The following is a 24945-nucleotide window of genomic DNA, read 5'->3' as shown; positions in this document are numbered from 1 at the left end:
GCTGAGGACGAATGCCAAGACAAAAGAGCCTCACAGTTCCTTTGGCAGGATGGGGAGGGCAGCAGTGTTGAAGCATGGTAAATTCATACATGTGGATCAGAGAAGCCTGGGTTTGGGTCCTAGCTCTGCCGTCTCCCACCTGCGTGACCCTGGGCTCAGGCACGAAGACTTCCATGTGACAGAAACATTGTGAGGCCGAAATCACATGGCAGAGGACGTGGAGAGTGGGGACATCCTGTCAGCCCTTCAGGAAGCATTAGCTATGCTGGTAGTCAGGGGTCAGAAATGCTAAGCCTCAGAACCTCCTGGATAGACTGTACTGAGAGTCTGAGGCTCTGAGGGTTTCAGGAGGATGGAGGCACTTTGCTAGCAAAAGGGCCTCTCTGAGGACATCCAGTGTGTCTGGAGGTTCTTCCTGTGGAGCTGGGAACACTTTGCTGGAGAGGGGCCCCTCTGGCCATGTCCATGTGGTGGCCTCTCCTCTCCCCTGGTCTTCCCCTGGATGCTCCTGACACAGCCCATCTTGGCCACACTGGGGTCTCCACTGTCTTCAGTCTACACTGGGCTTCCCACCATCGGCAGCTCAGACCCAGTCTCTCCCTTTGCCTGAAATGCCCTTCCCCTCCCACTCGCCCATCCACAGTCTCCTATTTCTTCTAGACCCACACCTCCTTGAAGATTTTTTTGGCCACATCACTTTCCCTTTTTTTGGAGGGTCTCTATGCCCTCGAGAGCTACAAACATTTAGCCCTATGTTGTGTTCTTTCTGCTGTTGTTCTGGATTTTTGTGTGTCATGGATCTTGCTGTCCACTGAGATCCTGGGGTCCTGCAAGCAGCCCCCAGCCACCTCCTCTCCATCACAGTCAGTACGCATGTTCCCCTTAATAAAACCTTCATGGCTGGTTTTCTCCTGCAGTGTTATCAGTGTGAGAAGTCCAAATAGGACTTTTATTTGAAAAAATATTTTCATTGGGGGTGGGAAGTGGTGGATGTAATGAAAGGATTATGCTCTCACTACAGTGAAATAATCTCCAACCACAGCAGAGCAAACAGGGTTTCACAGAATTTGTGCCCTGCAGCCCTCTATTATAAAGTTGCCCAGGGGAAAAGGAAAAGTGTTAGAATCTCAAATAAAATTTGATTGTTTTGGGGACAGTAAATTAAGCCCACAAGTGAGCTTCTGTATTATTATTTGTAGTAACTCAAAGCTTAAAAACCATACACTTTTGGGAGGAGGGGGCAAGCTGGCAGTGGTGTAGGACACAGAGCACACCTTTTCCATCCAGTACATCAAAAATACATCTACATGTGGAACAATTTTCATAGAACATCTACTGAATGCTGGTAGAAGATCACAGACTTCCAAAAAGGCAAGTAAATCTCCATGTAACTGGGTAGGACAAAAGGTCAAAGAAAAAGAAGAGAGAGAGAGAGAGAAAGCAATCAGGACCAGGCCACCCCCCCTGGGAGGGAGCTGTGAAAGAGGAAAGGTTTCTGCACACCAGGAAGGCCTCTCACTGACAGACCAGCCAGGACAGAGAGGAAGCTTTGGAGCCTTGAGGCGATTGTAGCAACCATTTTGTGTAGGGAAAACAGGAAGAAGCCCTGCATAGGTGGTTGGTTAGTGCCACTGCCCAGTGCACGCCATCCTGAGATGTTGTCTGCTAAGGTGAGGGGTGCTGGGCTAAGGCTCAGGCTTCAAAGTCAGACTAGGGGAGAGGACTAGGTTGACTGCATGGAGACAACCTGAGGGGTCTAGGGTGTGGTGTGCCATAACTGAGGTAATGCAGGAAGAAGCCTAGGCCTCCAGAGATGCAGGGTGCCATTGTTGGGGAGCATGAAAGGGGAGGGGCAGGACCACCAGAGGTGCTTCTTTTTCCACGTGGGGGCTCTCAGGCCACAGGGCACCACTTGCATTAGCTCCAGGGGTTGTGCTAGCTACTGCTGACATCTCAGACTCCAGAGGTGGGCAGACACCACTGCCTCCACTGAGGGTCTCAGGAGTGGGTGTGGTCACTGCCCCTACCTTCCCAGGAGCGCCCACAACCCACCACTGCCAACACCCCAGAACCCTAAACCAGGCACTGATCCCTCCTCCCACCTTCCAGGAGCAAGCATTGCCTGTTGCTGCTACCAAGGGTTTCCCATCTGGGCCCAGACTTCTGCCCCCACATCCCTGAGAGTGTGCATGCAGCCTACCCCCACTACTGCTACAAGAGGGGCCTGTAACTAGGCACCAGCCACTGCCCTCTGGTGTCAACCATTACCTCCTATCAATGGATAAAGTACAGCATATGCTGAGCAAAGAGTTGGCAGGCATCCAAACTAAAAACAGCTCTCAGAGGAGACTGGGACAAGATGGCAGAGTAGAAGGGCTTAAGCTCACCTTCTCTCACTAAAACACCAAAATTACAACTAATCACTGAACAACCATCAATAAAATAGATTGGAAACTACCTGAAAAGATATCCTACACCCAAAGACAAAGAAAAAGCCACATTGAGATGGTAGGAGGGGTGCTTTCATGATACAAGCAATCCCATACTTACCAGGTGGGTGACCACGGACCGGTAAATAATTATATCACAGAGGCTCTCCCACAGGAGTGAGAGCTCTGAATGCCACATCAGGTTCCCCAGCCCAGGGGTCTAGCATTGGGAGGAGGATCCCCAAAGCATTTGGCTTTGAAGGCCAGTGGGGCATGTGGTCAGGAGCTCCACAGGGCTTGGGGAAACAGACTCCACTCTTTGAGGGTACACACAAGATTCCATGTGCCCTGGATCCCAGAGTGAAGCAGAGACTCCCTGAGAATCTGGGTTGGACCTACTTGAGGGTCTTGAATGGTATCCTGGGAAAGCAAGGGGCAGCTGTGGCTCATTGTGGGGGCAGGACATTGGAGGTAGAGGTCCGGGGAATATTCACTGACATGACTTCCCCTGGAGCCTACCATTTTGGAAAAATCTGTCACCTCCCATTAGGGCTGAGAAGCCCCAGGCCAAACAACAAACAGGGTGGGAACCCAGCCTCGCCCTTCATCAAACAGAGTCCTTTTAGGCACACAGTTGCCTTTAATCACACCCAGAGTCAAAGCCCCACCCACCAGAGGGACAGGATTCAGCTCCACCTACTGACAAGACTCAGTGGGCAGGCACTAAGCCCTCCCATGAGGAAGTCTGTAACAAGCCCCTGTATCAATTGCCCCCATGAGGGGACAGACACCAAAAGCAAGAGAGGTTACAACCCTCTAGCCTGCAAAAAAGAGACTAGATTGAAAAGCTACAGAAAATGAAAAGGCAGAGAAATATAAGCCAGATGAAGGAGCTAGACAAAATCCCAGAAAAATAGCTAAATGAAGTGAAGATTAGCAGCCTCCATGAAAAAGATATTAGAATAATGATAGTAAAGATGATCCAAGGTCTTGGAAAAAATTGGAGGCAAGGATTGATGAATGAGAAGAAACACTGAACAGAAAAAGAGAACATTTAAAGATTAAACAAGCAGAGATCCAAAATACAATAACCAAAATAAAAAATTCACTAGAGGAACCAATAGCAGTTTATAGGAGACAGAACAAATAAGTGAGGTGGAAGACAGACTGGTGGAAATCACTGATGTGGAAAAGAATAAAGAAAAAAATATGAAAAGAAATGAGGAGTGTCTAAGAGAACTCTGGGACACCCTTAAATGCATCAACATTCACATTATAGGGATGCCAGAAGGTGAAGACAGAGAGAAAGGGCCAGATAAACTATTTGAAGAGATAATAGCCAAAAACTTGCCTAACGTGGGAAAGGAATCAATCACTTAACTCCAGGAAGCACAACAAATACCATATAAATTAAACTCAAGGAGGAACATCCTGAGACACATACTAATCAAGTTTACCAAAATTAAGACAAAGAGAAAATATTGAAAACAGGGAAAAGCAACAAATAACATACAAAGGAACCCCAATAAGGCTGTCAGCTGAATTTTCAGCAAAAGCTCTGAAAGCCAGAATGGAGTGGCATGATATACTTAAAAGTGATGAAAGGAAAAAAACCCTACAACCAAGAATGCCCTACCCAGCAAGACTCTCAGATTTGAAGGAGAAATCAAAAGCTTTACAGACAAGCAAAAGTTAAGAGAATTCAGCACCACTAAAACAGCTTTACAACAAATAGTAAGGGAACTTCTCCAGATAGAAAAGAAAAGGCCACTACCAGAAGCAAGAAAATTACAAATGAGAAGGCTCACCAGTAAAAGCAAACATATAGTAAAGGTACGAGATCATCCACATACAAATATGATATCAAAACCAGCAACTGTGAGAAGAGGTGGGTACAAAGGCATGACACTGGAGATGCATTTGCAATTAAAAGGTCAGCAACTTAAAACAATCTTGTGTATATATAGACTCCTATATCAAAACCTCATGGTAACTGCAAACCCCAAACCAGCAATAGATACACACAGAAATAAGAAAAAGCAATCCATACACAACTCTAAAGACAGTTATCAAACCACAAGAGAAGAGAACAAGAGAAGATGGGAAGAAAAAAAGACCAACAAAAACAAATCCAAAACAATGAACAAAATGGCAATATGAATTTATATATCAATAATTATCTTAGATGTAAATGTACTAAAGACTCCAAACAAAAGACATAGACTGGCTAAATGGATACAAAAACAAGACCCATGTATATGCCATCTACAAGAGACCCACTTCAGATCTAAGGACACATAACAACTGAAAGTGTGATGATGGAAGAAAATATTCCATGCAAATGGAAATCAAAAGAAAGCCAGAGTAGCAATACTCATGTCAGACAAAATAAATTTTAAAATAAAAAATATGAGCCAAAGAAGGTCATTACATAATGATGAAGGGATCAATCCAAGAAGATACAATAATTGTAACTATATATGCTCCCAACATAGGAGCACCTCAATATATAAGACTACTGCTAACAGCTTTAAAAAGAGAAATTGACAATAACACAATAATAGTGGGGGGCTTTAACACCCCAGTTACAGCAATGGACAGATCATCCAGATGCAAAATCAAAAGAAAACACAGGCCTTAAATGACGCATTAGACCAGATGGACTTAATAGATATTTATAAAATGTTCCATCCAAAAAGATCAGAATACACATTCTTCTCAAGCACATATGGAACATTCTCTAGGATAGATCACATTCTGGGCCACAAATAAAGCCTCAGAAAATTAAAAAAAAATTGAAATCATATCAAGCGTCTTTTCCAACCACAATACTATATGACTGGGAATCAACAACAAGAATAAACCTGCAAAAAAACACCAACATGTGGAGACTAAACAACATGCTACTAAACAACCAATGGATCACCTGAAGAAATCAAAGAGGAAATAAAAAAAGATACCTAGAAGCAAATGACAACAGAACACAACAATTCAAAAACCTATGGGGTGCAGCAAAAGCAATTCTAAGAGGGAAGTTTATAGCAATATGAGCTCACTTCAGGAAACAAGAAAAATCTCAAACAACCTATTTTATACCTAAAGCAACTAGAGAAAGAAGAACAAACAAAATCCAAAGTTAGCAGAAGGAAAGAAATCATAAAGATCAGAGCAGAAATAAATGAAATAGAAATGAAGAAAACAATAGAAAATATCAATGAAACTAAAAGCTGGTTCTTGAAAAGATCAACAAAATTGAGAAACCTTTATCTAGACTCATCAAGAAAAAAAAGACAGAGGACCCAAAACAATAAAATTAGAAATGAAAACGGAGAAGTTACACCAGACATCACAGAAATACAAGGGATCATAAGAGACCACTATAAGCAACTATAGGCCAATAAAGCAGACAACCTAGAAGAAATGGACAAATTCTTAGAAAGATACAATCTTCCAGAGCTTCCTTGCCTTCCTGCTTTCCTCTCTTACAAGTATCCTATCCTAACAAATCTGTTTCTTGCCTATCACTTTGTCTCTCACTGAATTACTTCTTCATGGAGGAATAAAGAACCTGAGCCTTGCTGAGACCAGACACAGGTTGTTTCCATTGGCTTCCACTGCCCAAGGTTGAGACCAAGTCAGACCAAGCCGAATGCAGATGACTCAGCCAAGATCAGCAGAGCCAGGCCCAGATAAACTGACTGGAGGACTCAGAAATCATTGTTTTAAATCATTGGATTTAGGTTCTCAACTGAGACAACCCTGTAATAAGAATGGCAGATTAACAGGGGAAAAAAATGAACAGAAGTTTAATAACACATATACCTATGGTAAACAAGTGAGAGACCCAGGAACACTGAGTAGCTCCCTGAAATGGTTCAAGACATGACCTTAAAAACCATCTGCAGTGAAATACAAAAGAAAATGGTGGGTGAGGATGACAGGGGTGTAGGGAGCCAGTTATGGGCTTAAGATACTTATCAGACCCTTACCCCAAAATAATTCATGGCAGCCTATCCCTTAAGGACAAGTATTCCCTTTCTTGTGTCAGACTACAGTCTTGTGGCTTTGCCTATTTGGTTAGAAACCCCAGCTTTTGGTTTTGTCCCCAGACCCCCAGATTCCATCTGTTTGAAATCAGTCTGCAGTTCTCATTTCTGAGGTTTGCTGGTGCTGTCTGCTTCTCGCTCCCCAAATTCTACACTGAAAACTACTGGGTAGTTACTGGTTGAGGTTGAAATGGTCTGACTTAAAAGCCATGGTCTAGGATTGGACTGGGTTGGATTTAAGAACTGAAGTGGGTCTAGGATTAGAGTGGGTCTGATTTAACCTGGACTGACTCCAGTTTGAGGACTTGGGTGAGTACAATTTTGTTCTCAGGAAAGGCTACCACAAACAAAAATAACAACAACAACAACAAAACTAGGCATCTTCTCCACAAATACCTATCTCATGGTAAAATTTTAGAATGGAAGCTATAAGGTCTCTGTTTGCATTTTTATTTTATTTATTTTTATGCTTTTTAGGGCTGTACCCACAGCATATGGAAGTTCCCAGGCTAGGGGTCAAATCAGAGCTACAGCTGCCAGCCTATGCCACAGCCACAGCAATGTGGGATCCGAGCCATGGCTGTGACCTACACCATAGCTCATGGCAATGCCAGATCCCCAACCCACTGAGCAAGGGCAGGGATCGAACCCACATCCTTATAGATAGTAATTGGGTTCATTACCAATGAGAACTCTTCTGCTTGCATTTTTATATTCATGACTCTCTCTATATATGTATATATATGATATTTTTCTACCTCCAAATTGCCAAAATTAATTTACAAAAGAGTTCTATTTAAATGGCCTAAAGAAAAGTAGGCACTTATATGAATTATATATTCATAATATTCTTAAAAATATAATAAAAACTCAAATGCTTTTCAGATTCACATGATCTGAGATAAAAGCTAGTTTAAGTTTTTTATTTAATTAAACATCTTTAGAGTTATTGATGCTAAACATAATTTAGACATAAAATTTTTATTTTACCTAGGCTTACTAAAGGTTAAATAAGCTCAAATTATGTCTTACAAAAATTGACAGCAAGAAAAATAGCTTGAGATAATGGCTTACTTTGATATCTCATGGAGTTTCGTGGGTAACTTTAATGTAATTGTTAAGAACAAGAAAATTAAATGGCTGAAAGTAGGATTAAAAAAAAAACTTTTAAAAGTTTCCCCAAATCTTTTCAAGAAGCTAAAAATCTTGAAGCTAATTTAAATGATACATATCCAGATTATTTCCAAATGAACCAAAATACTGAAATATTACTGAGCACAGATTTATCCAGTTTTGCTTCCCTTTATCAAAGAATTAAAGATATTTGGGTCTATTAATAAGCATGTTTTGTGCCACACTGAAAAATTTTCTATGAGAAAGCACAGGTTTCTGAAAATGAGATTATAAAACATGTTTATAAATTTACCAAAGCACAGAATGCTAGTTTAAGGGACAGTCACAACTGTTTCTTTACTTTCACTAGTAATTAAACTTACCAATGGTTAAAAATTCTAATGCATGTAACTAAAACTACTAGAAATAATAGGGGCAACATCCCTGTATGCAAAGAGAGAAGTGTATTTTCAGTAAAAACAAAAACAAAAACAAAAAAACCATGAGGAATGGAGATGTTTTGTGGAGGGAAAGGAAAGGAATTTTGTCCTAAAATGAGTTTGTTATTTCAGAAAAAGAAAGAGAAAAATAGAACACAATCTAAATTCAAAAAAGAAAATTGCAGAGTGTTTGTAAAAAAGAAATTTGAGGAAAGGAATTTTATATGTGGTCAAGCTGGATGAGATTAAATGAATTTGTTATAAGGATTTTAAAAATAAGCTTGAATATCAATAGTGTACTTATATAGAACACGATTTTCTTCCATCTGCTGAAAGAACAAGTTTTATTGGATTGTTGGTATGCTTTTAATAAATTATAAACAGAAGTTTTTATTTACCTTGTAAGTAAGTGATCTGTCTAGAAAACAAAAGTTTTGTATCTGGACAAAATAATTACCTGTATCTTTTTCGCTTAGTCTTTGATTACTTAAGAAAATTGAATCTTTTCTATTAAAAAGCTAAGGGTTTTTTTGTTTTTTTGTTTTAGGTTTTGTTTTACAATGACTTAACTTTCTGTATTTGCCTGCATAGTCTTCAGTTGTCACTATGGTTAAATAAATATATTTTGTTTCATAGTGACCTATGATCCTATTTGACCAAATGTTTTAAAAGCTTTTGACATTTTTGATAAACTTCCCCAAATTAAATTCTAAGCAAAATCTTTTTGACCTCAAACTAACTTTGGGATTTTCCAGAGGGCTCCAGAAACAAAGCAAAAGGTTTGTGCTCTCTCCTTATAAAAAGGGAGACATTACAACAATTAAGTGCATTTGATATGTTAAATTACCTGGAAGCATTGTCAAATAAGAACACAAAGGCTTCTTTACGATTTATTTGCATAGGTATATGTATATGTGTTCCAGAAATTATGACATTTTTAAAGGAAAAAAAAAAAAGAAAGATACAATCTTCCAAGATCAGGAAGAAATAGAAAAAGTGAATGGACCAATCACAAGGACTGAAATTGAAACTGTGATTTAAAAACTTCCAACAAACAAGGATCCAGGACCAGATGGCTTCACAGATGAATTCTATTAAAAATTTAGAGAAGAGGTGTTCCCATCATGGCTCAGCTGAAATGAATCTGACTATCCATGAAGATGCAGGCTCGATCCCTGGCCTTGCTCAGTGTGTTAAGGATCTGGTGTTGCAGTGAGTTGTGGTGCAGGCTGGCAGCTACAGCTCCGATTTGACTCCTAGTCTGGGAACCTCCATATGCCATGGGTGTGGCCCTAAAAAAGACAAAAAAAAAAAAAAAATTAGAGAAGACTTAACACCTATCCTTCTGAAACTATTCCAAAAAAAAATTGCACAGGTTGGATCATTCCTAAGCTCATTCTATGAGGCTACCATCACTCTGACACCAAAACCAGAAAACTACAGGCCAATATCATTGATGAACATAAATGTAAAAATCCTCAACAAAATACTAGCAAACTGAATCCAACAATTCATTAAAAGGATCATACACCATGATCAAGTGGGATTTATCCCAGGTTGTAAGGATTCTAAAATATACATAAATCAATCAGTGTGATAATACCACATTAACAAACTGAAGAGTAAAAAACATAAGATCCTCTCAATAGATGCTGAAAAAGCTTTTGACAAAATCCAACACCCATTTCTGAGAAAACTCTCCAGAAAGTGGGCATAGAGGGGAAACTAATTCAACATAATAAAGGCCATATGTGACAAACTCACAGCTACCATCATTTTCAAAGGTAAAAAACTGAAAGCATTTTTGCTAAGACAAGGATGTCCACTCTCACCACTTTTATTCAACATAGTTTTTTAAGTTCTAGCCATGACAATCAGAGAAGAAAAAGAAATAAAAGTAATTCAAATTGGAAAAGAAGAAATAAAACTGTCATTGTTGGCAGGTAATCTGATACTATACATAGAAAATCCTAAAGATGCTACCAGAAAACTATGAGAGTTCATCAATGAATTCAGTAATGTAGCAGAGTACCAAATTAATACAAAGAAATCACTTGTATTCCTATACACTAACAATGAAAGATTAGAAAGAGCAACTAAGGAAACAATCTCATTTACCATTGCATCAAAAAGAATAAAATACCTAGGAATAAACCTACCTAAAGAGGCAAAGGACCTGTAATTCTGAAAACTATATGACACTGATGAAAGAAATCAAAGATGACACAAACTAATAGAAGTACCATGCTCTTGGATTGGAAGAATCAACTTACCCAAGACAGTCTTCAGATTTAGTGTAATTCCTATCAAATTACCAATGACATTTTTCACAGAACTAGAACAAAAAAATTTTAAATTTGTATGGAAACACCAAATCTCTGAATAGCCAAAGCAATCTTTCTTTTTTTTCCATCTTTTTGAGGGCCACACCTGCAGCATGTGGAGGTTCCCAGGCTAAGGGTCTAATCTGAGCTATTGCTGCCAGCCTAGCAATGCAGGATCCTAGCTTCATATGTAACTTACACTGCAGCTAATGGCAGCGCTGGATCCTTAACCCACTGAGCAAGGCCAGGGATTGAACCCGCAGCCTCATGGTTCCTGGTTAGGTTCATTTCTTCTGTGCTGTGATGGGAACTCCCAAAGCAATCTTGAGAAAGACAAATGGAGCTGGAGTAATCAGGCTCCTTGAATTCAGACTATATTACAAAGCTGCAGATACCAAAAGAGTAAGGTACTGGCACAAAAATAGAAATCAGTGGAACAGGATAGAGAGCCCAGAAATAAACCCATGCACCTATGGTCAATCTATCTCTGACAAAGGAGGTAAGAATATGCAATGAAGTTAAGACAGTATCTTCAATAAGTGGTGCTGGGAAAATTGGATAGGTACATGTAAAAAATAAAATGAGAATATTTTCTTATATCATGCAGAAAAATAAACTCAAAATGGATTAAAGACCCTAATGTAACACCAGATACTATGAAACTCTTAGAGGAAAATGTAGGCAGAACACACCTTGACATACATTTCAGCAATATCGTGTGTGTGTGTGTGTGTGTGTGTGTGTGTTTGGCCACACCCATGACATACGGAGCTTCCTGGCCAGGAATTGAAACCAAGCTGCAGCCGCAATCTACTCCAATGCTATAGTAATGCCTGATCCTTAACACACTGTGCTGGGCTGGGGACTGAATATTTGCCACCACAGAGACAACATTGGATCTTTAACCCATTATGCTACAGTGGGAAGGCCAGCAATATCTTTTTTGATCCACCTCTCAGAGTAGTGAAAATAAAAACAAAGATAAATAAAAGGGACCTACTTAAAGGCTTATGCACAGCAAAAGAAAACATAAAAAAAAACCCTGAGAAGTTCCTGTTGTGGTGCAGCGGAAATGAATCTGACTAGGAACCATGAGGTTGAGGGTTTGATCCCCCGGCCTCGCTCAGTGGGTTAAGGATCTGGTGTTGCCGTGAGCTGTGGTGTAGGTCGCAGATGTGGCTCAAATCTGGTGTTGCTGTGACTCTGCTGTAGGCTGGCAGCAATAGCTCCGATTGGACCCCTAGCCTGGGAACTTCCATATGCTGCAGGTGTGACCCTAAAAGGTCAAAAGACAAAAGAAGAAAACTTTAAAAAAAAAACCTGAAAAGATAACTCACAGAATGGGAGAAAATATTTGCAAAAGAAGCAACTGACAAGGGATTTATCTCAAAATATACAAAAATCTCATATACCTTTACATCAAAAAAAACCTCAACCTAATCAAAAATGGCCAGAAGATCTAAATAGATGTATCTCTAAAAAAGACAAACAGATGACCAAAAGGCACATAAAAATATTCTCAACATCACTAATTATTAGAGAAAGGCAAATCAAAACTATGAGGTAACACCTCACAGCAGTCAGAAGGGCCATCATCAAAAAGTCGACAAACAATAAATGTTAGAGTGTGGGGAAGAGGGAACTCTCCCATACTGTTAGTGGGAATGTATAAACTGATACAACTACTATGGAGAACAGTATGGAGGATCCTTAAAAAACTAAAAATAGAACTACCATACAATCAATCCAGCAATCCCACTCCTAAAAAACTAAACAGCCCTTTCTGGTGGTGACAACGTCCCTACGAGAACATGCCTCTCGCAAAGGATCTCCTTCATTCCTCTCCAGAAGAGGAGAAGAGGAAACACAAGAAGTACCTGGTGCAGAGCCCCAATTCCTATTTCATGGATGTGAAATGCCCAGGATGCTATAAAATCACCACCGTCTTTAGCCATGCACAAACAGTAGTTTTGTATGTTGGCTGCTCTGCTGTCCTCTGCCAGCCTACAGGAGGAAAAGCAAGGCTTACAGAAGGATGTTCCTTCAGACGGAAGCAGCGCTAAAAGTACCCTGAATCAAGATGAATGGGAAACAATCCCAATAAACACATTTTGGATACACCCTGTTTATTGTCTTGTTTTACTCCTAGAAGGTTCCTACCTCACGTATTCAGGGGCATCCAGAAGAGTGGACTCTAGAGTCATTTGGAGCAATTTGTGAAATAGAATGAAGGCAGTTTCCAAGTCAAAAGTCCATGGTGCTGAATATAAGGACTCCTTACCTAGAAAGAGGAAAGCTATTGATGCCGACATTGCAAAGAGGGTAAAGAGGATCTGGTAAGAACCCATGAACTTCTGGAGGACACCTGAACCTTCACGTTGATCTACATATTGGCAGAACAAAAGAAGACAATAGTTATTTAATATATTGGGGACAGATGTCATTTTTAAAAACTTATGCGGTCCTAAGAGTTAGCTAAGGCACTCAGAACCCAGCCCTTCAGGAAATTCTTTTGCTTCTTAGCAGAGAAAAAGAGGTGAACTATACTTGGCTTCTCCACCACTTTGGCTATCTCTAATGTAGTAAACTAAATTCTTGAGCCTCTCTCTTCAGCTTACAAAAGAATATTTAAATTCTCTGCCACTTTAAAATGCTTGTTAGTTTTCCTGCATACTTAACTCCTGGTGACATGCTGCTAAATTTGTGACAATCTATGGTGATTCAACTTTCAATTTTAATCCCTTTGCCCTGAAACATTTCTTTGGATCATCAATGACCTCTTAAATCCAAGGACCACTTGTCCTTTTTTTTACTCAGGTGACATTTCTAGGGAACATTCCGATTTGCATATGACCTTGTCCTCAATAAAACTCTAGACTTGTGTCTTTGAAGCATAAAAAACAAAACTAAACATAGAATATCTACAATCACTCCATAGAAAACCATAATTTGAAAAGATACATGCACCCCAATGTTCACTGCAACACTATTTACAATAGCCAAGACATGGAATCAACCTAAATATCCAATAGAGGATTGGATAAAGAAGATGTGGCACATATATAGAATGGAATATAAGTCGACCATAAAATAGAACACTACTGTGTAATTTGCAGCAACATGGACAGACCTAGAGATTATTATGCTAAGTTAAGTCAGACAAAGGAAAACATCACGAGATCATTAATATGTGGAATCTAATAAAAATGATACAAAAGAACTTAATCAAAAAAGAGAAACAGACTCAAAGATTGTGAAACCAAACATACGGTTACCAAAGGGGAAACACTGGGGGAGGAATAAATTGGGAAGTTGGGACTGGCATAACACATCACTATATACAAAATCAATAAGTAACAAGGACCTACTGCATACCACAGGGAAATCTACTCAGTACTCTTTGATAGCCTATATGGAAAAAGAATCTGAAAAAGAATATATATGCATATATATATATATTTATATATATATGCATATATATGTAACTGATTCATTTTATTGTATACCTGAAACAAATACAACATTGTAAGTCAACTATATTCCAATAAATAAAAAAAAACCAAAACAGGAAATAAACATTAAAAACCCCAGAAAACACATGCACTTTAAGTACTAAGGATGTAATGTACAACATGATAAATATAACTAACACTACTTTAGGTTATACATGAAAGTTGTTAAGAGAGTATTTTTCCTTGAGATGAGAACTCAGTATATAATGTTTTCTATTTTTTAACACTATACGAGATGATACATGTTCACTAAACTTATTGACATAAGTCAAATCATTATGCTATACTACCTAAACTTACACAGTACTTTATTTTATCTCAATAAAACTGGAAGAAAAATAATAAAAAATGAAGAAAAGGAAAAAAAGAATAAACTTTAAACAAATGAATAAACCCATGCATTTTGGGGCAGGCAATAGTGCTCCTAGAACCATACCCTACAGATAAACTTCCACCGTAGCGGAATTGTATACATACAGTTACTCACTGTACTATTCATTTTAACAGTGTAAGAGTGTCCATTAACAGGGAAGTAATTAGAGAAGGTACAAAGAGAATTCCACATGACTGAAAAAACCAAACGTATGAGGAAATTATGTATGCATATAGAAATATCTGTAAAAAGTACTGTTAAATAAAAGGAAGCACCAAACTGCACGTGTCACATCATTATGAAAAATGAGGGGAAGAGGCGTGTGCATACTCATATACACACATCTGCTGTCTATAGATGCAAAAGGACAGGAGAACCCAGCAAACCTGGTTGCCTGCAAGGAAGGGAATGGATGGTTGGGGGTCAGCAACAGGATGAACATCTTTACTGACAACTTAAAGATTAAATTTGATGACAGCACTTTGTTTACACAATAAATGTGCTCCCCAGCCCAGATGGCTCCCACATTTGGCCTTGGCCAAGGCCTGGTCAGGGCCCAACCTCACCTGGGGCTGGATGTTGGCAGCCAGCAGGGCGTCAATGAGCCGCACATAGTAGTCCAGGCCTGCTTCATTGATGTACTTGGTGGTTCCATCAGGGAGGATGCGAGTCCAAGAGATGGAAAGTCGATAGTGGGACACACCCAGGTTCTGCAGGGCGACTACATCCTCAGCAATCTTGTGATAACTGTCACAGGCCATATCTCCAATGTCATTGTTCTCAATCTTCAGTGGTGTGTGAGAAAACGTGTCCCAAATACTGAGTCCTTTGCCATCTGCTCTCCATGCACCTTCGATCTCAAGACAAAAAGACATGCTCTAATTAAGTCATGTAGTCAAGCCCTCCCTGGTCAGCAGGTGAGTTCTGGCTCAGGAAGTAAGGGGGCATTACCTTTACTGGCCACCCCCAATTTCTGAACTCCTACAGCTTCCTGTACACACTTTCTGTATGTCACAGCACTGTCATGTTGCTCTTTGCAATTATGGGCTTGCTGACTGGCTTCGCTTTCACAAGACTGAGGTCTAGGCATTGTGTCTCTCATCTTCACAGCCTGGCAGTCAATGCAGCAGTGTCAGGTGTATGGTAGGTACACACTAAAAGTCTTAATGAACAATTCCATGTGCATCAACTCCAATTGTGGCTATAAAAATCCCAGTGATGCCAGGTGAGGTGTGGAGGCAGAATTTTTTTTTTTTTTTTTGTCTTTTTAGGGCCATACCCATGGCATATGGAGGTTCCCAGGCTAGGGGTCCAATCAGAGCTGTAGCTGCTGGCCTACACCACAGCCACAAGAATGCAGAATCCAAGCCAAATTTATGACCTACACCATAGCTCATGGCAACACCGGATCCTTAACTCATTGAGTGAGGCCAGGGATCAAATCTGCACCCTCATGGATACCAGTCAGGTTCATTAATCGCTGAGCCACAACAGGAACTCAGATTTTTTTCTTTTTGTTTCTTTTTTGGCTGTACCCACAGCATGTGGAAGTTCTAGGACCAGGTATTATATTCGAGCCACAGCTGTGACCTATACCATAGCTATTGGCAACACCAAATCTTTAACTCACTATGCTGGGCCAAGGATCAAACCTGTGCCTCAGCAGCGACTTGAACACCTGCAGAGACAGTGCTGGATCCTTAACCTGCTGCGCCACAGCAGGAACTCCCAGAGTTTCTAGTCAGGACACATGTCACTGTTTTTGTGCCTCCTTTTTCTCCTCCCACCTAATCTATGGGGAGACTGACCACAAGCCACTGGGCAAATGCTTACCATTGAGCTTAGGCAGTTTGACAGGTCCAATTTCTATAATTTACATTAAAACATCTTTGCATATATGGTGTGATACTATGTGACTGGCTGCAAGTAAGATAGAATACTGGCATTCTAAACAAAACTGCATATTCAAGGGGAGTTTCCCAGTGGCCTAGTGTTTAGGATTTGGCACTTTCACCACTGTGGTCTAAGTTCAATCCCTGGTTTTGGGCAAAGATCTCACACATCAAGCTGTTGCTGTAAGCCACAGCCCCACCCTCCTCCAAAAAAAAAAAAAAAAAAAAAAAGCATATTCAGGCTTGGCCTGCAGTTTTTGTGAAAGTGGCAGAGACCAGGGTCAGCAGGAAGGCACCCTGTGTGAGCCATGTGGATGGAGGTAATGGTTAGCTGGTTGGGAGACTAGTTAATGAAAGGGGACTGAGCACATAAGTGACTATGTTGACGACATGAGGAACAAGATTTCTCACCACTGGAGAAAGGAGAAACAAACATGAAAAGTGGGAAGGCTTCTATCAACCCTGTGGAGTTGAACTGGATTTGGATGTATCAAAATGAACTCATTGTTCGTAACATAGGTAAGATGTGGGTAGCCATGGAAATACATGTAAGTGCACATGTATGTGTGCATACATATATGTGTTACCTAGCTCTGTCCACTGAGAAGACCTAGAAGTAATGACACCTCAGTAACAGTGAGCACACTTAGCATCCAGAGCTTGGTCCCTAAATGCCTAGATCAGGATCCAGGTCTCATTTGTGAAATGTCTGCTTATAGAGAAGGGGCAAAAAGATACGAGCCCAAAATATCTTGTTGCACCACAAAGAATTAGGAAGGTAATCAAAGAGTAATGGGTCATGTCCAAATGACCCAGGATCCAGTTAAACTACAATCAACCCAGCAAAATATGGGACAATTTAAGCATCTAAATACATAACAACAGCAAAAGCAAAAGTATAACCCACTGGGGAAAAAAGGGCTTCTTGAGGCCATACTGATGATATAGATCAATATGTGTTTAAATAAGTGGGAGAAAAGACAAAGCTTGACCTTTCTGGTGAATGCCACCTAAAGAATATAGAAAATCACCATTTGTCAACTATCACAGTAGTAACTGATCCAGGCCTGTAGCCTGTGCCCTAGAATAAATCTCTAACCTCAGTCCAAGAATGAACACGTCTAGCTATAAACATGTGGGGCAGGGGTTCTCACCCATGAGCTATTTTGTCCCTGAAAAGATACTTGGCAATGTCTGGGGACATTTTCAGTTGTTACAATTGGGGGAGGAGTCTGCTGGCGTCTAGTGGGCAGAGCCAGGGATGAGGCTCTGGGATCAGAGCATCATCAGAGCTCAGGGATGAGGACTCATCGAAGAGTCCTCAGGAAAGCCCCACAACATCTTGACATTGGGCAAAAATGTCAGCTGGGCCAAGATGAAGAACACCTGGGAACAGGATTCTGTTTGCGTAAAGGAAGAGTAACAGGATCTGGTCTCTGAAATCTTGGCATTTCCTCAAGTGAACTTTCATGTATAGCGTTGGCCTCAGCCCCAGAGAGGTCCAAGAGCTATGGTTTTCTTCAGGCCACGAAACAGGATACATGAATAGTTTCTTTTTTTTTTTTTTAATTACTCAATGAACTGTATTACATTTATAGTTGTACAGTGATCATCACAACCCAACTTTATAGCATTTCCATCCCAAACCCCCAGCCCATCCCCCCACCCCCCTAACCTGTCTCCTTGGGAAACCATACGTTTTTCAAAGTCCATGAGTCAGTATCTGTTCTGCAAAGAAGTCATGGATACTTTCTGTGTTTGTGTGCTGAGTTAACATGGCAGAAATTGGTCTAAGAATTCACTATACTTTGGTAGTGAGGTCATCTGGGGGCAGCTACCCTCACCTTCCTCAGCAAAGTTTTTAGCAGCTATGGTCATCCAGAAAAAAACCCAAAGGCTGAGCAACCCAAAGTCCTGTCAGCTCACACCACTGACCCTGCCCCCTGCACACTGAGCACACAGACTCCCCACTCCTGTATCAAAGAAAATAAATGGAGGCAGCATAGGTAAAGCAAGGACCCACCCCTAACTGCCTGGGCAAGTCACTCTTCACTTTAATATCTTTTATTTTTCTGAAAAAAAAAAAAGGAAATTCTCATATTTTCTGCATTAATGAACTTCATTTAGCATGAATAAAGTGATCAACAGTATGAGGTTATTAGGACATCAGAAAAGCCCACACCCACACGATAACCGCTTTGATCAAATTATCTGCTTGCAAGAGCCTAGGTGAGAAATAAAGGGATCCAAGCTGAAAATCTTCATATCCACACGTCTTTGCCTAAGTGTTTCTGCCGGGCCCCACCTGCTCCATCTGGCCTGCTAACACCCATCTCAGCACAGCCCTTGTATCTGTGCTGGTCTCCCTGAATTTGGGGATGTGGAGAAGCCAGGCTGACTGGGAGGCGGCTTCCCAGACTCCCACCAAGTCACCTGCGTTTCCTGCCACAGGTCTATGGAAATCCCCCACTCGGGCCTGCCCACCCCTCCCCAAGCCCAGGGCCTGACACACAGTAGGTATGCAAGAGATGTTGAATTGCCCTTAACTCCTCCTCACCTGATATGCAGCAGTAGCCGCACTCCAGATGAAGCCCTCGGGAAACTGGCCATACAGAAACTCATCCTCCGCGGGCAGGGGCATGCCGTTGTTGGTGATGACCTCTGTGTAGTACCTGGCGGAGGCTCTTGCAGTGCGAGGTCTATTCACATTGTTGAAATCAACATGGTACAGTCCAAACTTGACTGTGTATCCGTTCAGCCACTCAAAGTTGTCCATCAGAGACCATGCTGCATAGCCTCGAAGGTCGACACCATCGAGCCTGTAGGCTGGAAACATTCCAGAGCGAGCAGTGGAGAGCTTTATATCAGGAGGGCAGGGGCCCCTGGAAGCCCAGCCAAGGGCTGGCTCCTCGATTCAGGGAGCCCTGCACCTTCAATTTGCACACACAAGTTAGGTCGGTCCCGAGAGACAGATCAACTAGTCTCTTTCTTTGTGTCAGCACGGATGCCCCCACAGCAAGAATTAATGCCTGATCTTTCCCAAATCAAATTCTTCGTTGGAGTAAAGGGACATGTCTGAAACTCACGAGTCTCAGCCCAGTTGAGAAGTCAAACACAGAAATGTGAATCAGGGAAGAGTATTGCTTTGGGGCACATGGAACCCACCAGAAAATAAGCTCTGTGTCAGCAGAGAGTTATTTGCAGTGTTCACTGCTAGATTCCCCAGCACCTAGAACAGAACTTGTCACATAGTAGCTGCTCAATAATCAATGAATGGACCCATGAAAATACTCTTGTGGGACTCTGTGTGTACATTTGGGGAGGTGGCCATCGCTTTCTTCAAAGGGAGAGGTAACCCCTGACGGGGAACAACTCATGGATTTAGGGCACAAAACAGAGATCTGACCGTGGTTTGTAATCCCCTCTGCCCCACCATTTCAGGCCATGGCATATGAATATTGGATGATTCTATAAGGGGGACATGAACCTTCACGTACCTTTCAAAGCTTCATTGATATAGGTTTTGTGGTAAAATATCCTATCGGTATCTTCCACTCCCGGATCTGTCAGCCCCACTCCGTTTTCCGTGATGTAAATGGGGATGTCGCCATACTCTTCCTTGATCCAGTTGAGCAGTCTTCGCATCCCCCAAGACGCAGCTCTGTTCACTGCTGTCGAAGGCCAGGAAGGATCTTCCTCCTCCGTCAGCTCCTGGTCGTCTTCGTAGGAGGGCGGGTTCAACCTGGGTGTTGCATGCCGCACGATTCTGGAGGAGTAGGTGTTGAGGCAGAAGACGTCGGCCGTGGCCCTGATGTAGGCCTTCTCTTGCTCAGTGAAGCTGGGCAGGCGGGACGTGGCTAAGTGCTGTAGCTCACTCCTGTTGCCCACTTTCCACTTCATGGCGTCGGGATAGTCTCCGTTGCGGAAAATGGGGTGGGCGAACCAGCCCAGTGAGAACTGTAGCATCCGGTCAGCTGCCTCCACGTCCCTGGGCACCCCCGGCGACTGGGGCTCTGCCCAGTGTGTACTGAGGCTCAGAGAGATGACCCCCTTCTGCTCTTGCCTGTATTTCTCATCGTACGTGTGATAGACCGTGGCATGAGCTTTGAGGATTGCATGGCCAATCCTGTAAGGTCCCGAGCCTGGGTCCTTCACGTTTGGGGGGAAATCCCCTGAGCCATACCCCAACCACGCCTGATACGTGGGCTCGTTAAAAGTCATCCAGAACTTGACTCTGTCACCAAAGGTCTGGAAACAAAAGTCTGCATAGCTGTTAAACAACTCAGTCAAGGCAGGATTCTCCCAGCCTCCAATATCCTGGAGGGCCTGGGGCAGGTCCCAGTGGAAGAGTGTCACCATGGGAGAGATGTTGCTTGCCACCAAGCCGTCGATCAGCCTGTTGTAATAATCGACACCACGTGTGTTGATGGAACTGTTTCTCCCGGTTGGGAAAACCCGAGACCAGGAGATGGAGAAGCGATAGGCCTTCACCTTCAAAGCTCGAAGCATATTCAGGTCGGCATCCAGTTGGTTATAGCTGTCGCAGGCTACGTCTCCAGTGGCATTGTCTTTCACGTTGCTCCCTGGGGTGTGGGTAAAGTTATCCCAGATGCTGGGGCCTTTGCCGTCAGCATCCCAAGCTCCTTCAATCTGATAGGCCGATGAGGACACGCCCCACAGAAAGTCATCCCGGAACGTGCCATGGTAGAACAAATCCCTCTCAAACTTGGGCTGGTTGGAGAACTTTTCCCAAACTACCTTAGCCTTGGAGGGCACCTCGGATGGAAAAGCGAAGGCTCTGATTTTCTGGGGGATGTCTGCTCTACTGGATGGTGGCTGTTCTTTGACTGCCTTGCTGAGGAGACTGTTCTTTTCAATCATGCTGGTGAGAAAGTAGGCAGATTTCCTGGGAGTCCTTGACCTGCTGCTGTCGTTGAAGTTGACGTGATACAGCCCAAACCTCTGGCTGTACCCAGAGGGGCCTTCGAAGCCATCGAGGAGAGAACGAGCAATGTAAGATCGAACATCCACAGAGTCCTCCTTGACAGCTGTGGAGAAAAACAAAATTGGGGTTGTGGTAAAGTCTTTGTTACGGATGTTGCTTTTTTATTTTTAATATTTTTAAAATAGAGACATTAATTTGGGGTTTGCTAGCACTGTGGCCGAGGAGATACAGATTCAAGAAGCCGTTGAGTGTCCGTCATGGTGCAGCGGGAACGAATCCGACTAGGAACCATGAGGTTGCAGGTTCGATCACTGGTCTTGCTCAGTGGGTTAAGGATCTGGCGTTGTCATGAGCTGTGGTGTAGGTTGCAGACGCGGCTCGGATCCTGCGTTGCTGTGGCTCTGGCGTAGGCCGGTGGCTACAGCTCCGATTCAACCCCTAGCCTGGGAACCTCCAGATGCCGTGGGTGCGGCCCTAAAAAGACAAAAAACAAAAAATAAAAATATGAAGAAGCCATCAATGAAATACAAAAACCCTCTGAAGAAAACAAAAACAAAAATAGAAGCACTTGAATGGTATTCCACAATCAAATGGGGGAAGCGTGGAAAGGCGATTCCCGGGAGGTCACATACATTGCTTGTCAAGAATTATGACTGTGCCTGGCAAAAAAAAGGGGGCTGGTGAAGGAAGGATTGGTTGGGGTCTGAAATGGTTACATAATTGCACATGGGCTTTTAAAGGTTTTCCTTTAGACATCAAAGTTTTGGAGGTAACTTGGGTTATCTTCAAAATATTAACCTTTTTTTTGCTCCTCATAATGAGCAAATGAAAAGTGCACAAAACCTGTCCAAAACATTAGGCCACATGTATGGCCATAAATCTCAGTCCTGCTAGTATCAGGACTTCTTGGTTTAAAACAGAATACATGAATCATCAAATCTTTAAAAAAAGTGTGCTTTTTTTTCTTCTTTATGTTTAGCAATATTGACTAAAATAATCCCATATTCCATTTAAAAAGGAGAAATAAAGCCTAAGGTTATCGTATCCCTGAACATGGTGGAGGGAAAAAAAACACAAAAATTATAACTAAATGTATAACAACTATTGACTAAATAGACTGTAAACGACCAAAAAAGATATCCTGCACTCAAAAGACAAGCCACAGTGAGATGGTGCTCACGCAAGGGAGTTTTGTGATGTAAGAAACCCCATACCTGCTGTGTGAGCAACCCATAAATTGGAAAATAACTATATAGCAGAGGCTCTTCCAGAGGAGTGGTAGCTCCAAACCCCACATCAGGTTCCCCAGCTTGGGTGTCTGACCTTGGGAAGAGAAGCCTCAAGAGCATTTGGCATTGGAGGCCAGCAGGGCTTGAGCATAGAAACTCAACAGGACGGGGGAAACAGAGACTCTGCTCTTGGAGGGGTGGTCACAAGGTTTCACCTTGGTAGTCTACAGTGCACTGGGTCCTAGGGCAAAGAGGGACATCGTAAGCATCTGGGCCAGATCTACTTGCGGGTCTTGGAGGGTCTCCTATGTAGATGTAGCTGATTTAAAAAGGAGAAATAAAGCCTAAAGAAATATATTCCCTGATACAGTAGCTTGAATGGTGGTCCCTCGAAAGATATGTCCACATGTTAACCCTAGAATGTAAACTTATTTGGAAAAAGAGGTTTTGCAGCTGTAATTCACTAAGTTGAGAATTCTCAAAATGAGGCCATCTTGGATTAACCAGGTGTGCGCTTATTTCAATGACAAGTGTCTGTATAAACGACATAAGGGAGAAGGCCATGTGAAGATGAAAGCAGAGATTACAGTGATAAAAGCCCTGCGAAGGAAGGCCCAGAGCCTCCAGAAGCTGGAAGAGGCAAGGAAGGATTCTCCCTTAGAGCTTCTAGATGGAGAGTGTCTTTAGTAACATCCTGAGTTGGGACTTCTGGGCTAGAGAAAAATGGTCCAGCCAGCCAACCAACAATCAGAGCAATGATATAGATGACAGTCTAAGATTTAGGCAGTATTGCTCATTCACTCAATAAATAATTTAGGAAGCATTTACTTTGTCCCAGGCTGCTACAGTATGCTCTAGGAACACAATTAAAAGTCTCACAGGGTTAGTGGGTAGAACAGAGAGCTAAGCCAGAAACAGAAAGGATTGTGGGTCGACTCACCGGATGTTTGGGCACATCTTTTAATCTCTCAGAGCACCAGTTTTCACGGTTGTCCCGTGAAGATAATATCTGCCACTACTTCCTCACAAAGGATCACTTGAGAGAGTGTCTGAAAGGGATTCCCTGATGCTGAGAAGAGCACACACAAAGTATAAGAGAGGATGTCTGACCTGACCAGCAGTAGGATGTCGGCCTCCATTCCTCACTGCAGTGCCACGGCAGGTGACACTCACCAACTCTTCCTCTTTGACTCTAGACAAGCCCTTGAAATCTTCTCAACGTAGCCCTCTAGGCAGACAACTAGCTACTATCAATTCATTAGGATGGCCATGAGAGATGAGACCTATCTGCCACTCTGTTTTACTTGGAATAAAAGGACATAGAAAACAGTATGTTAGGTAAGAATGAGGCTGTAGAAACGGATTAAGTGGATCAAAGTGAAGGACGTGGAATGCAGATTTTATACCCAGTGAAAGGACATGAAGATCAATGTGGCTGGAGCAATGAAGGAAGATTTAATGGGCTGGAGTCCCATCCTAAGTGTCCTCAAGCCACCTTGTAATGCCATCATCATTTTTCCGTCTGAGTCCCTCCCTCTGTGGCCTGTGAGTCCCCTCTAGGAAAAGTTGGCGTTTGTTTAATATTGTACCCCTGTTTTCATCCACAATGTCTGGCATGCAGTGAGCACTCCATAGTTATCTGTTAACTGAATGCACTGAGAGATGATGAGGCCTGGTGGATGGATAGGACTCAGATGGGCAGAGCGTAGAAGGGAGCGTTCTAGGGAACAGGAGTATAAAAGCAAAGACTCAAGGCCTTGGAGGGAGAGAGTGAATTAGAAGGCTGATGTGAAGCACTCACGCTATTACTACCAATTCTACGTTTTGGCCTCATTCCCTTGGGAGACTGTCAGTCCCATAAAACAAAACTCTGAAGATTTGATGAAGTATCACCCATGTTCCAATCAGCAGCATATCCACATGCTTACCCTTGAGCACCTCATTGATATATTGGTTGAAGTAGGTGACTCTCGAAGAATCATGGAGGAGATCTTCACCGTCCCCTATGGGCATGCCATTTCCAGCCAGGTAGATTGGAACTTTTCCTCTTGTGTATTCCAAGGATACAAACCGCAACAGCCTCCTTACACCCCAGGGCACCACACGGATCCAAGGGGACGCGGTCTGGGGCCACGTGGGGTCCACGTGTTGGGAGAAGCCTCCGATGGTATCATAGCTGGGGATGCAGGTATCTTGGTGGGCCTTGCTGATGAGGCGGGAAGTGTAATGGGACAGGCCTAGAAAGTCGGCAGAGCCTTTCAGGAGCTGCTTCTCCACCTCGGTGAACTCAGGGAGCTGGGCCACGGGACTGGGGCAGCCCTGGTTCACCCGTTGGACCTGGGCCCTCAGGGTGGCTGGGTAGTCTCCATCCACAAAGATGGGGTGTGCAAACCAGCCCAGCATGAAGTGCAGGAAGCGTTCAGATGCTCTCAGGTCCTCGGGCCTCTCTGGGGACAGGGGTTCTGCCCAGTCAGAGTTCAGCACAATGCCCACACGCCCCTGCTGCCTTGGGCGATGGTGGCTGTTGTAGTGGTGCCAAGCCCTGGCGTGAGCCTTGAGGACCAAGTGAGCCACCTTTGAGGGAGAAAGAAGGAAATACAGGTCTTAGTCACAACAGCAGCACCCACAAGCCCACGACGAGC

General features: G+C 42.7%; 1 protein-coding gene and 1 pseudogene across 2 annotated transcripts in view; one reads left to right on the top strand and one right to left on the bottom strand.

Moving 5' to 3' along the window:
* LOC100625897 (lactase/phlorizin hydrolase) overlaps window positions 1-24945 on the bottom strand; it is a 58056-nt gene that overhangs the window by 10740 nt on the left and 22371 nt on the right. For both annotated transcript variants that reach the window (XM_021076419.2, XM_085001325.1), the window contains exons 7-10: window positions 24232-24877; window positions 19627-21177; window positions 18687-18955; window positions 14804-15094 (exon numbers count right to left, since the gene is read on the bottom strand). In XM_021076419.2, coding sequence (XP_020932078.2) covers window positions 14804-15094; window positions 18687-18955; window positions 19627-21177; window positions 24232-24877 — 2757 coding nt within the window. The remainder of the gene's footprint in view (window positions 1-14803; window positions 15095-18686; window positions 18956-19626; window positions 21178-24231; window positions 24878-24945) is intronic.
* LOC146395769 (small ribosomal subunit protein eS27 pseudogene) lies at window positions 12144-12447 on the top strand (annotated as a pseudogene).

This window comes from Sus scrofa, chromosome 15 (genome assembly GCF_054392235.1).
Source record: "Sus scrofa isolate SSC_HxYL_T2T_F1_AM1 chromosome 15, Sscrofa_HxYL_maternal_Yorkshire_Landrace_v2.0, whole genome shotgun sequence".
In the NCBI taxonomy this organism is placed as follows: domain Eukaryota; kingdom Metazoa; phylum Chordata; class Mammalia; order Artiodactyla; family Suidae; genus Sus; species Sus scrofa.
The sequence above is the reverse complement of the archived record's forward strand: the minus strand, read 5'-3'. Positions and strand labels throughout refer to the sequence as shown.